Source organism: Malaclemys terrapin, chromosome 12 (genome assembly GCF_027887155.1).
Source record: "Malaclemys terrapin pileata isolate rMalTer1 chromosome 12, rMalTer1.hap1, whole genome shotgun sequence".
NCBI lineage: Eukaryota > Metazoa > Chordata > Testudines > Emydidae > Malaclemys > Malaclemys terrapin.
In genome coordinates, this window is record NC_071516.1 from 24,445,300 (window position 1) to 24,459,463 (window position 14,164).

The 14,164-nt window shown below is 40.4% G+C and overlaps 1 protein-coding gene across 4 annotated transcripts in view; it reads left to right on the forward strand.

Moving 5' to 3' along the window:
- Window positions 1-14,164, forward strand: part of PTPRT (protein tyrosine phosphatase receptor type T) — a 699,175-nt gene that overhangs the window by 560,970 nt on the left and 124,041 nt on the right. For 3 of the 4 annotated variants that reach the window (XM_054046508.1, XM_054046510.1, XM_054046509.1), the window contains exon 13: window positions 7,560-7,596. In XM_054046508.1, coding sequence (XP_053902483.1) covers window positions 7,560-7,596 — 37 coding nt within the window. Of the gene's footprint in view, window positions 1-7,559; window positions 7,597-11,685; window positions 11,743-14,164 lie in introns of all 4 variants that reach the window. The other variant, XM_054046511.1, reaches the window with a different exon arrangement.

The following is a 14,164-nucleotide window of genomic DNA, read 5'->3' on the forward strand; positions in this document are numbered from 1 at the left end:
GGCCAATGAACTACTTAAGTCCTATTTTGAGAACTGAAGTGGTATCTAGGCCTGAAGTCACTCTTCTTCTCAGGGGTGAATTTCAACTTTAAAAAGCTCTACATGCCGTAAATAAATCCTTCCATTGGCGATATTACTGTATAAAGGGCTTTTCACAACTTGGAATAGTTGTGTCAGAAGTGACACAACTCTACTCCAACATATGCCTGTGGGATTTTCAGTACACATTTGTGTCTAATCATGTTTGCTACTTGCAAACCTTGTGCCAACCTTGCCTTGGAATATTAGGGTGAGCTCTGGTCAGGCCTGCAGTACAGAGACTGTTCTGCAGCCTCGGTAGTCCCTTGTTTTCATACATGGATAACTTTCTGAAATATTGGGGCTGAATCTTTCCTTGGTAGCTTTTTGCCTGAGGATTTTTTATTTATTTATCTAGGTTGAGCAAAATTCCTTAATCGGTATTCAAGTTGTGGGAGAAAATACATTTTTTTCCCATTGTAAATAACCATAATAAAATAAAATTCCAAGTACACTTTTATTGAAGTTACACCAAAAATAGCTGAAGTTGGAAAGCTGCAATTTGGGGTGGACCTAATCCTCCTTGAGGACTAGAACTTTGCCTGGGTTGGTGAGGGGAATTAAAAATCATTGCCCTGACCTTTCAAAGACTTGTGCACATGGTTAATTTTACACACAGGTGATTCAGTTGGCTTCAATTACAGGTTAAAATTAAGCACATGTGTAAATCTTTCCAAGATCAGGGCATAAACTATAGGGATTTGAAAGTCAATTCTCAGTCTGCTTAGTTGGTACCTACTAGTATTTTAGTAGTCTAATGAAGCTTCACCCATTTTCCCCTCTACCTTACTTGACATGCCCAAGGGCAGCTGCTCTCAGGCTGCTGGTAGGGTATTCTACATGAGAGAGATGGTAAATGCCTTATAGACCCAGAGCAAAAACTAGTAATATTAAAAGGGTTGAAATATGAGGCTGTGGAGGGGTAAACAGTAGTAGAAGCTGTTTGAAGGGTCTCCCTATTTTTTTTACTGCATCTGTAGTCTGTCAATTCTCAGGTGTTAGTTTTTTTCTTTTTAAATAAGTTTTTGTCTCTTTCTGTTGCAGATACAACTGCCAAATTAAATAGATGTCTAGCCCTGGTACCCTTTTCTGCAGAATTGTCCCCATCCAAACAGCAGCAGCCAGTGAAGGCAGAACTTGCCTCTTTATCACCCAGTGCACTTCAGTGAGATGTGAACTTGAAAACCTAAGTGGAATCATTTAAAAGTTCATAGTATTAAGCCAGACGAAATTCTCTTTATCTTTAAAGGGGGAGGGGGCGTGAGAGAGAGAGAACAAGAAAATGATAAAGCCAAGAAATTCAGAACAGCGTTAACTTAATCCAGTTGCACATATGTGCTATAGTATTTTCTTCTTCTTGGTTTTCTGGTTAAAATATGTGTACCTTAATATACTACTGCTTGCATTATAAAATGTCTACAGTAAAATAAACTGGATGTACACATAGCCAAATTAACCCTGCTGTCGGAACCTCAGTTTTGGCACCTCCTGAGTTTGACTAACTTTCCAATCATAATCTTTTCACATTTAAAATAATAAAACTGTACTCTACGTACTGATATATAGGATCTTGCGTATGGTGATCACTAAGATCTTTACAAGCATTAATTAAGTTTCACACCACTTCTATGAGGCTGGAAAGTAGAATTTAACTCCAATTATCTCAATAGCTCAAATAACTGTATCCAGAATTCAGAAAACTGAAATTTTAGAAGATGGTTTTCATTTTTCTGAAATGCTTAAATTTTTTCTGATGTTTCTATTTTGTGATTGTGTGTGTGTGTGTCCCTTGAGCCAACTGGATAATTGAGGTTTACCTCTATTTATTCCCATTTTACTGGTGTGTAAACTGGGGCACAGAGTTCTAGAACTATCTGTGGTCACATAAAAAGTTTGGCTGACTAAGTTATAGAACTGATCAGAATTTCTTTTATTAAACAAGAAAAAAATAACTTTTTGTTGGAAAAAACATTTTGGGGGTTTTGGCAGGAGAGTTTTTGACAGGCTCTCAATTCTCTATGGGTAACTGACACTTTTCAGGAAGAAATAGTTTTCTTGAAAATATAATTTTCTGTCAGAAAGCAACCTAGATGGAAAATTTTTGTCCAGTCCTAATCAAGAATACAGACCAAGGGTCCTGTTTCCCAGACCTTCCACTGCAACCATTAAATCCCAAAGTCTGTCTGTAGGTTGTCCTCCCTGGCTGCGGTTGCACATCGTTCCTTGGATGAAGTATTTTGGAGTGTAGTTCCGAAATCCAGATGTCTTGTTTCTGGAGTGATTGCCCTTGCTTTCGGCAGTACCAAAGCGTTGTCTTTTAATAAGTGCAATTTGTCTGTGTTAAATATAGCAATTAGCAGATGTAAATGCAAACAGAATACACTGTATCCTGTCTTCTCAAATTACCCTGTGCAAGGGATATGCACATGCTCAGATGAGATCAGTTACGGCATCATCAACAAGCTTTCCTTTTTGGTTTCTCACCTATTCTTTTTCTTAACATTGATTAATTTTTCCAGCTGGCTGTTGTACTTGATAGCTAACAAGGAGCTACAGAAACATATGAAAACATTTTTCAAGACCAAATTTGGGACTTTGTATATTAATTGTGGACTGCCACAATGCTACTTTGATATCTGATGTCCAACCTCCGTCAATGACTTTTCCAGTCCCATTTGCTCAACTTATAAGTCACAACAAGATTTCATTTTTTATTGTACCCATCGTTGCAATGAGGCTAGTCTCTAAAAATAAAGCTGTGTTCATTCTACTTCATATTTCATCACTGACAATAAAGATTCTGGAATTGCACAGTAGCTTGCCATTCTAGGTGATGATGCATGAGGCATAACTGAATACAGTTCTCCCTTCTGCAACTATATTGGCTCTGCAGGGCTGACAGTTGTACTATTGTTTATGGGGTCAGTGAACCAAGCAGATATGACTCAGGGATAAACTTGGGCACAAGCTTGCATGGCAGGGTGGAGGTAGAGGTAGGGGCAGTGTGTAGGCACAATGGGAGTTTTGGGAGGGGTTATTCCTCAGAAAGCACAAGTGTTTCCCATACAGGTCAACAAGCTGCACCACCCCACAGCCCGTTTCATGGGGAGGTGCTATGGCTACGGGTGAGTCACCACCTTCCTTGCTCTTTGCAGAGCACAAGAACTGTGGTTGTCCCTTGTCTTTGTGCAAAGTAAGTACGGAGGTGAAGTCACTTTGCCACCTTCCCACCCTATGGCCATGCACCTATGCTAGGGCCAAGGATGATCTGTCCCATGTTTTTCCATAAGAGAGTGCCATTTGAACAAAGTTACTCTTTGAAAATGTGTGCGTTGTAGGAGGGAGCAAGATACATACTGTCACTTCCAGAACATACATGGCATACATATTAATTTAGCATTGTTGCATATGGTAATTTATGCAATATTCATTACACTTGAGACATGTACAAGATTGTTTAAAGACATAAGTGCTAAGAAAACCCTGCAGCAGATTACTGTCTCACAAAGTCACTCTACTGACCACAGCCACATGTTAAGATATGTAAGGCAGTCGTGTGTTAAAAGCATAATGTGCTAGTAATGACTGTAGCGTAGAGTGAGGTATTTGGAATGCTGGTGATGGTATGTATTCAGTGGACATGGGCTAAAAAGGTGGCTTGGTTTTGGTTTTTAGAAAAAAACAAACACAGAACTATGATTAGTTCAGCTCCTCCCCCCCTCCCCCCAGCAAATAATCAGAATCCAAGAGGAGTCAGATAAAAGGTGTGGGTGTTGTCCCAGCTCTGTACTGAATGACCTGGGATGGTTTGGATTGTGGGTCAACCTGTTTGGTAGAGCTGATCATTTAGCATGCCATTTGTTTCACACACACATCAGATATTTGCATGTGCAAATAGCTAGTTAGGTGTCTCTGTAGCCATGTGTGTATGTAAATGCCCAATTTGCAGGAATTGTAGCAATTATTATTATTACATCTTTCTCAAGCCAATGTTGATGCGTTAGCGCTATTATTAGCTGCTGCTACCATCTGCTCTGTGATGTTGAGTTTGACTGTTCCACCCTCCCTTCTAAAGGTTCTTAAGGTTTTCCTTGGGCTCCCTCATTTCCTCACTCCTGTTGGTTTTCACTTGACAGCTACGTGTGAGAGTGAATCTGTGTGTTGGCATCCATAGCCCATGCCTCAGTTACGTCAAGCACTTCCTTTTGATTCTAGTGGAAACAAGCTGCTGGTTGGTGTTTTCTCAGATCTCTTTTTTGGTGATAAAGTCTCTGTCCAATGCCCAGATTCTTTCATGGACACTTATTTTCAAAGGCATCTAGTTTTCTATCTAATGTTTAAATAGCTCTCTAGTTCTTACGGCCACATACTAGCACTAAGATTACATTGGCATTGAAGAAATTCTCAGTTTTGTTTTGTTACTGTATATCTTTGATTTCCATGGTTGAGTTTAGTGAATGCTATGGATGCCTTTCCTATCCTTGAGGTCTCTGTTGACTAATAGGGGGCTGCCCAGGTAAATGAACAGTTCTACTTTTTTTATATCTTTACCTTCTAATATCATGGTATTTTTGACATATAGGTTTCAGGGATATTTGTTTTGGCGTAACTGATTTTGGGCCCTTTTTGGCCTGCTGTTTTTGCCAAGTTGTCTGTTTTGTTTGTAGTTTTTATGGGGTGTTGCTCAACAGCACGATATCATAGCAAAGTCTAGGTCTTCTAGGCATTTCCCAACTACCCATACTATGCCAGTATTTGTGTTGCTAATACACTTCTTCATTATCCAGTTTATGGCAGTGTCAAACAACTGTAGAGATAGAATGCAGCCTTGTTTAATTCCAGAGTCCACATTGAATCACTTTGATGTCTTCTTGTTCACTCTTACAGCTCACTTTGCATTGCTGTACATAGACTTGATGATGATGAAGTCTTCAGCTGGAATTCCATGAGATTGTGGAGTATTCCACAATGTATGCTTATGCAGGCAGTCAAATGCCTTTTGAAAAGCCATGAAATTGTTAATGAGGGAAGCCTGCCATTCTACACATTCTTCTATGATGATCTTTACTGTGAATATCTGATCTACGCAGGATCTCTTGAGCCTGAATCCAGCCTGTTCTTCCCCAGGTGTTGCATCCGCTGCCTCTCTCATTCTATGTAGTATCACACTACAGACAACTTTCACTACAATCAAGAATAGTGTGACACTTCTCCAGTTGCTGCAGTTAGTAAGATGACCCTTTTTGGGTATTCTGACATTTATTTCAGGTGTTCATGGGTTAGATTGGGGGGTCTCTCTTTCCCAGACTTCATTGAACAGCTCTGCCAGTTTCATTAGGATGGTAGTATCAAGAGCTTTTAGCATTTCTGCTGTGATTTGATCATCTCTTGCCGTTTTGTTTTTTTCAGCTTCTTGACTGCAGCCTGTACTTCTGACATCTCTGTTCGAGCGATGTTGATATCAAGTTGGTCAGGTTCGCGTATTTCATCAAACTCTGGTGCTGAGGTAGGGCTGGGTCTGTTGAGGACTTCTTTGAAATGCTCTGCCCATCTGTTGTTCTGTTCTATCTCAGTTGTAAGCATTTTTCCATCTTTACTTTTTATTGGCCCATTTCCTGTTTTGAAGTTTCCCCACAGGATTTTAGTCACTTAGTAAACAGCTCTGTGATTTCCTATCATATCAGCAGCTTCAGCTGCTGGGTCTTCAACATATCTCTGTTTATCTTTCTTTGCTTTTCACTGCTTTGTCTGCTTTCTTGTACTCTCCCTTTACATTTTTCAATATTTCATTGGTCTTAGCATTCAGGAGTTTTCCGTTCAATGCTTGTCTTTTCTCAATAAGACACCACATCTCTTGACTTATCCAATTCTTGCTCTGTTTACTATGACTGCTTCAGCTTGAATCTCATTGTCTCTGAGCACTGCCCATTTTTCTTCAGGTCCAGTCGGTGTCACACCTTCTTCGGCCTCTGGCAGTGCCTCAGCTCTGTTCCTTAGTTCAAGGTTGAATTTCTCACGGTACTCTTTTATTTTCAGCTCTGTGCAGTTGATTTTCTTGGCTGCTTTCTGTTTAAAGTTGATCTGTGTCCATTTGAATTTTATTTTGGCAATGCAAAGATTCTGGTCGCTGCTGACATCTGCTATTCAATAAGCCTTTGCCTCTTGGACAGATGACCTGCCTCTTGAGCTGATGCGGATGTGATCCATCTGTTTTTTGTTTTGTTATCTGGTGAATTCCATGTTTCTTTATGTATGTCTTTATGAGAGAACAGGGTGCTTGCAAGAGCTAGATTGGGCACCAAGTACAATTCAATGAGACTCTTGCCATTTTGGTTAATGATCTCTAACCAGGACTTCCCCATTGCTCTTTCCCTTCCATGGGTATTGCATTCTACATTAGCATTAAAATCACCTATCACAAGGAGTAAATCCTGTTTTGGTATTCTATCAATCATACTTTGTAGGCAGTTATAGAACCTACCTTTATCCTCATCACTGTGTTCCTCTGTCAGCACATATCACTGTATGATTGACATCGTTACAATTCTGGTTTGGAATGTGGCGCATATAGTGGTTGGTTGATAGGTTTCCGGTTCATAGGTGTTTTTTCCACCGAATCTGTCATAGTGAGCATTACTCCCTTTGAGTGTGTGTTATCACTATGACTTGAATAAATGAGATGTTTGAAGCACTTCCTATCCTCATCTGTCAGTCTGCTGTCACTGATGCCCAGGATTTCAAGTCCATAGTTGTCCATCTGCCTCATAACTTGCAAGATCTTTGCTGTTTGAAACATTGTTCTCACATTCCCGTACCAACTTTGAAACGTTTTTTGCTCCCGGCATTAAACTTTTTGGGGTCTTGGCTTCCGGAGACTGGTTTTCCCTAGGAACCTTCAAGCAACATGTGGAGTTGGCAGTACTCTCTGCTGAGCAGCCATTTTTACCAGAATGGTAGCCTGGTTCCATTTTTATAATGAAAATGAGAGAGGGTATTTGTGTTGTATAAGGCTACATAGTAAGCCTTGCGCTCCATCCTCCCCACTTTACCTGGCTTGGGACCAGCAGCCACATCAAAGTGCAGCAGATGGGGTTAATTGTAGCAACTGTGCATGAAAATTAGGTGTATAATTGCATGCATTTTTGTGTGTGACTGTAGAGATTCTCTGCCTGTTATCAAATTAGGTTGTTAAACTGGTAAAGCCCATTATTTGATCAACCCACTATGTTCCCTCACACATGCAGCAGAAGAAAAATGGCAAATGTGTTGTCCCTGTAACTTCCTAACAGTTACTTAGTGGAGCAACTGTCCACAAGTTGATTAGTACAAAGTGTTTAATAGAAAAGGAAGAAGGTGCAAAATTTTCAGAGGTGACATGTAAGGAAAAAACAACTTTATTTTATTATTGTATTTTTAAAACTTGTTCTAAATGGACAAATAACAAAACACCCTGATGATCTCCTATATTTTATTATTTTCAGGAGACCAAAATCAACTGTGTCCGACTGGCGACAAAAGGTATGTGAGACTCTTCCTCCTGGTTGCAAGCTTATGCCGATATGGTGGAAGCTACAATGGTGACACAACTTAATTACAATTATCTCTCAAATAGTGGGCTTCATTTAAAGCAGGTGTGGGTTGTCCAGGCAAAATGCTTGTTTCCAAAACCACTTTCTTGTATGTAGGGTCTGATTGGGTTAGCCTCCTAAAATACCATGTAGTTGCAACAGCCCAGGCAGTGGCTTGGGCTAGCTGCCTGAGTGCAAAGGTCCTTGGTATGTATTTAGGTGGTTAGTCCCAGCTGCCCCTGTGATGCTGCAACCACGCTGCTATTTTTAGCGTGCAAACTCAGTCAGAGCTAGCATGTGTAGGTCTACCCAAGCTGGGATTTATCCTCCCAGCTGTTAGTTAGATGTATCCACAGAGTCAGTTGGGTGGGGGGGCATTTCTCTGCCAACATCTGGTGTGGTAAACAGCTTGTGTCACCATTGTAAACCCAAAGAGGATGAGCCATTTCCCCCTCCTTAGCTTGTGGTTCTGCTGTTGTGTAATGTCCCCTACCCCTTCTTTTTGCTTTCCCCTGTAGAGGTTCCTCATCAAACCATCATCTTAATTCCTATCTCTGGGTTCCAAACATTCTGTGTGTCTCAAAATCTCTCTCCTCCCTACCCCATCACTTTATCTAAACCTTGAGTTACACGTCCATTTCAGATCATTCTCTTGGCTTTCTGGTGGTAGGAGGAGGTTTGGATGAGAGAGGGAGATAGGGACAGGTGAAAGAAGTTTGGGTAGAACAAGAAACTACATATACTTTTTGCCCAGAATGTGATTGGGGTGCCTTCTGAGGTTTAGAAAAGTCTAGATAACTTCATTTTTCAAAAGCCATAATTACATTCTTTCATCTCTGTAATTCCTAGTTCTGGGACTGGATGTGGAAGTGCTGCATTACTGTGTTTATGGTCCAGATAAAAGCAGGGAGTAGCACACATCTGGCAAGGAAGCAAGCATTCCTGTTCTTGTAACTTCTCCTGGTTAGGATGGTCTGGTTAGGTTTGGATAGTTTGCAGTAGGTTTAAATAAGCATTTGAAGATTGAGATAGTTTTCCAAATGGATTGTGTTTTATTAGCCCAGTAGGCTATCAAAACAGCCACCAGCTTACTTGTATTCTATCATTCTTGAATGTTTGTACCCTTTTAGGATGAGAACTCTCGGATGATCTACATTAGTGACAGATATAATAAGGATGGGTAGAGCCATCCAAGACTCTAAAAGTCTCATGGTAAACACTGTCTTCAGCACTGTTCTTGGTTGGCATGAATGGAAAAGAGCAGGAATTTATGAAAGTAATGTATAGGGCAAGTGCTCATTTTCTCACTCGTGTGTGTGCGCATGCTCATTCGCTCTCAGTGGGCATTACTTTTGATTTACAGGAAAGTGTCTTGGGTCTTCATATCTTGAGGGTTGGTGTTTTTTGGTGTTTTTCTTTTTTTTTTCTTTTTTGTTACATGTACTTTTCCATATGTGCTTTTTTCCTTTCCTTTTTTTTCTTTGGCATGAAATGCAACTGTACATGTTTGAATGTCTGATCATGAGCTAGGGCACTGGAATAAATATATCTATGGGGTAACTTTATGCCATACTACTTTGGCATATCCAAAGATACAATGTTGACTAGGACACTCAGGGATTATGTTGCAGCAGCATTAGTATTCCCCATGATACAACATTTTTTCATGTCTACAAATGGCAAATAGCAGGCGAAAAGGGGGATTGCTCAGTCTGGGGGAGTTGAGCATACAGCCAAATATTCCCTGTCTGTGATTTAGAATCTCTCTTGTTATAAGGTACCCAAATGTCATGAGGCTGTTTCTCCTCCTAGTAGTAACTTTTTACAAGTCAATAGTACCATGCCACTATACAGCCACCTGTAAGAAGGGAGTCATGCCCCATGTCTGTAAACATATTGCACATCTCTGCTACTAGAGCAATAGCCAGGTGTATTTGCATAACTATAGTTACATTGTGATTAGGGTCAAAAAATTATTCTCTTAGAATGGCGCCATTTTACCCAATGTATCCCATCTTATCTTGAGCATCATCAGCAAAGCTGTCTGCTAATGTGTGACTACAGTGTCTTTATAAGAGGCAGACAGAGTAAAGATTCCTGGCTGGTCTAGCAGCACTGGCAATTAGTCCACTTTTGACTTGTGTCGTAGAATGACCACAGTTTGTTTGGGAGCTGGTGAGAGAGCATAAATGTGGGACTCTTTAATGTCCTTTTATAGACTCCCTTTTCAGTCTACGGCCTGATCTTACTTACATATGTTTTACCCCAAAGTAATCTTATCAGCTTCAGTTGAGTTACTCCTGATTTACACTGGTGAAAGTGAGGTTAGAATCAAGATCATTAACTGTGCTTAAGTCTGGCAGATATTCTCTTAAACTGTCATTAACATGGGCAGTAAACTCGAATGTGAGAATAATTAAGCAATAAGACTTGACAGGTAGTGTGTTACTGGGAGATTATAGCACATTATAGCTGTGAGGCACCAGACAAAAAGCTGAGTAACTTTAATTACTTGAGAAGTTCAACAAACCATTCCATTGTCACTGTTCCAGCCGGACGAGGAGGGCATTTGCCTTTAAATTCAATTCTCTCAGAAAATTAGACAACCCTTATTAAACTGTTTTAGTTTAAATAAATAAATAAATAAATAAATAGGGGCAGTCAAGATGCTTCACAGCAGACTAGTTTTGCCTAATCATATTATGATGTCATTGAAATCTCTTGTTTAGCATAAAGATGTTCAGAATGGCCCTTCATTTTCATTTCAGCTAAGCTCTGTTCAGGGATTCCTTACTCGGAAAGAAGGAATTCTCTAGTGCACTAGCTACTAAAGGGCAAAGGCAGCTTGTGAATTGGGGAGGGGGGTCCAGCCCCTCACCATCTCACTCGCATGCTGTGTTCTGCGGCATGCTCTTCCTGAGCATGCACAGTGCTCCTTGTTGGGTGAAATTGACCCCAAACAGAGGTCCAGTACAAGGCCTGTGCACCCATAACGTCCCGAACGGCTTAAGTGGGACTTAAGTGGTGCAAAGGTTTTTGCTAACACACTGCATTGGGATCAGTTTCACCAGTTAGTGCAATCAGCAGCACATTTTCCAAGATATAACCGGTGGAATTCTACTGTGAAAGGCAGAATTTCTAGAGTGCATCTGCCACCATCCCGTCTCCTGCTTACAGCACTGTCCGGGGCAAGATTTGGCCCATCCCATAAATAGTGGGACAGGGGAGCTTAGACTCTCACTGGGCATTACTGTCAGACTTTGCCATGATATTGATGATCCATCAGAAAGCTTGGTGCATTTGTCTCATCTCCTGTAGCCATTTCATAATTCACTAATATGTTTTAGCTCACTAATTAACACCATTACCCTTATATATGCATTTATTTGCTTTCAGTGGTGTTGGCCTCAAATCTTTTACCTCAATCATCTATAAATGTCTCTCCACAAACAGGTTACTCCTCTTTTTAGATTGCTGTGTTTAAAAAAAAGAGAGAGAGAGAGAGAAAGAAAATTATAAAAAGTGTTAGTCACCTTGGATGATTATTATTAGCATTTAAAAATAAGCTTGAAATTAAACTCCAATTTACCAGCTCTCTGCCACACCGTTTTAATTCAAAGAGTTTATTTATTCACTTTGCCACTTAGTTTCCTTGATGGCATTCATTTTATTTTATTTATTTTAATTTGATCCATTCTTTTGGAATTAACAGATCTCCCTCCTCCCCAGCACCTAATGCATATTTATATTGACACTTTCATTGAGAAAACTGCAACCCCTTCCTGAGAAGAAATGATGACCTCTTTTACTCTCAGAACATAATAAATACATTTCAACACCTAATTGAAACCAAGGCAAAGGGCTTGTTAATGGCTCTTCTTGATATTAATCTCTTGATATTCATTTCTTTTTTCTTTTAAATGTGAGTTCTTGCAAATTAAAAAAATGCGATTTTAATCATTAAGTGGTACATTTTTATTTTTATTTTCCTTTTGTTTTCTTGTGCATGCTGCCTGGGAACTGTTTTCCTTGTTCTTAGCAGTACTAGCTAGGCAACAGGTGACCACACGAAACCCGCCCAGCCTCTTGAGCACAGGTGATTATCAATTCAGGAGAAGGAAGATCATTAAAAACTTGAAGGAGTTGAGCAGTTTCTTGATCTTTTGTTTTGTATTTTGCATGCACGGGGAACCCAATTTTGAAGTTATTCTATTATTTAAAGGAGGGTTTTCTCTTACATGCCACTCTTTTGCACAGAGGGTGAAATTCACCACTATGCAGAGGGCCAGGACTAGCTACTAAAGGACAGAAGGCCAAAGCAACACTTGTCCTCAAAATAGCACTCAAGTAGGACGTAAGTGGCGCATTGACTTCATGTTGGCCCTCTCAAGCTGGTGAATGTCACCCTGAGTGTACTTGGAGATGTTCTCGCATTGCTGCCTGCAGTGCACTCAAAGTGACCATGGCACTTCCTGGTGCTGGGTTAATGCACTCACTTTTTACTTTGGAGACCTGGGTTCCATTACTAAGTAGTGGGCAAGAAAAAAAACAAAGACCAGATCCTACAAGCAGTGTGCCAAACTTCTATTGAAATCAGGGGGAGTTTCACAGCATAGAGCTTTGCAGAATCAAACCCTCAAACTGGTGGTCATGTCACAAAAATTACCGCAGACAGCCACAGGAGAAGCTCAGAACTTGACATATGTTTGGCAACCTGATTCTGAATGCATTTTCAGAGCTGTGTCTAATAAACTTGTGCCCTCATACCAGTGCTGTGTCCAATGCTATCAATATTTTTTTGCACCCAGCAACATTTAATTTTATCCAGAAAGTTTAAATGTAGGGGGAAAAAATCCAGTTTCCTTCAACTTAACTTTAAAGACGTGGGATTCAATATACTGGGGTGTGACATGGAGTTGTATGAGTTGAATGAAATCCTTGTAGGGATGTGTTCCACTTTCAGGGCTGTAAGGTCATTCTTAAATTGGCTTCATTCCCTTTCCCAAATGAATATTGACTTTGCAAGATGGCAGCTCTGAGAAGATTGAGCAGACGGGATACCAGGCTTGGTACCTGAATGCCTCGCAGGCTCAGAAGAATGAAATGCAGAGTGAGGCTCTTCAGTCCTTTTCTAGTGCATCATCAAGCAAAAGGAATTTTGTCATTCAACAGAAGTAGCTGCCTGGGAGAGTTGAGTGTATATCAATCATGAGAGCTCAGAAATGAACCCAAGTCTTAAAAGTGACCAATGGAATATTGTGGAAGAAAAATATTTATGTTACAAAAATAATGCCAGTAAAAATGGCAATAGGAAGTCAGGGGAAATAAATCCTACTACCCACATGATCTTGTTTCATGAGAAAACTGTTCCTCTAATAGGTCTTGTTCCTTCAACTTCATTTAAGAGAGTCCCATTGTTTTCTTAAATATATTCTGGTTTGGTAGACAGATAATGTATTCTTTAAACAAATCTAATCCCACATCAAGTCTGTTTGTTATTGCATTTTGTCTTTTGATGCACTTGAATGTTATTCTTTTGACAGGTTTATTCCATTCTGTGCTATTTATTTCAAAAAGCTTCATTCCATTGCTTAGGTTAGATACACGAAAATGTTTTTCCTTAACATGTCTCTCCCTTCCAAAAGTTATTTTAAGTATAGGTTCCCGTAGCACCATAATTAAATGTTAATAACAGCAACACTTACGTCACTCTTTATGAAAAATATTCCCCACTGGGAAAACAAATCAAGCCTCCTAATATTCAGATGTCCATCTGGCTGGTGAGCATCCTTATTTTCCTCAAATTGTGTAGCTTGATATAACTAAATGGATTTAAAATGTGTATTGTGGAGGGTTCCTGACTCAGTGAGATAATGCACTAACCTTTATTTGTTAGAGAACTCAGTTCAAATGTGGATCAGGCCAGAAATGAAATGAATTAATGACCTCAGCCACTTCCTAGTGGACATCGGTCTGCCCCCTGGCACTTCTACACTGCTTGGTGTGATTGTTGGTCTCGAAGCAAGAAAGGCCCCAAGCTGGAACAGCAGGAACAATGTTGAAGGTCAGGACTGGGATGAATTGGTAGAATTGTGTTGAGGAATCTAGCTTCCAGCTCCAGGACAGAATCCCGCCTCCGGCCAGTGCTGTAACTCTGTGGCAGGCATTCCTTGCACCACTGGCTAAAGGCCACCACTTGGCCCCAAGTATGGGAGTCACTCCACAGAAGAACAGAGAAGGAAGCTGAGAGGCAGCAGGGTATGACTGGTTATCACCATGGAAGCTGAAATCTCCTAAAAGGAAAGTTAGCAGGATGAGTAAGGAAAAAGGCGTGACAGTCAGGCATCAAAGCCGGAGAGGAAGGTGCAAGCAGAACCAGGGAAGAGTATGCAGGAGGAAGTGGATGACAGCTACCTGGAGAAAACCAGATTGCTGGCCTTTCAATGGTAGAATAGGAAGAAAGGATTTGTAAGAGAGGAGCAATCTAATGCCACTCAACAGCCTCCTGGTTTTGGCAT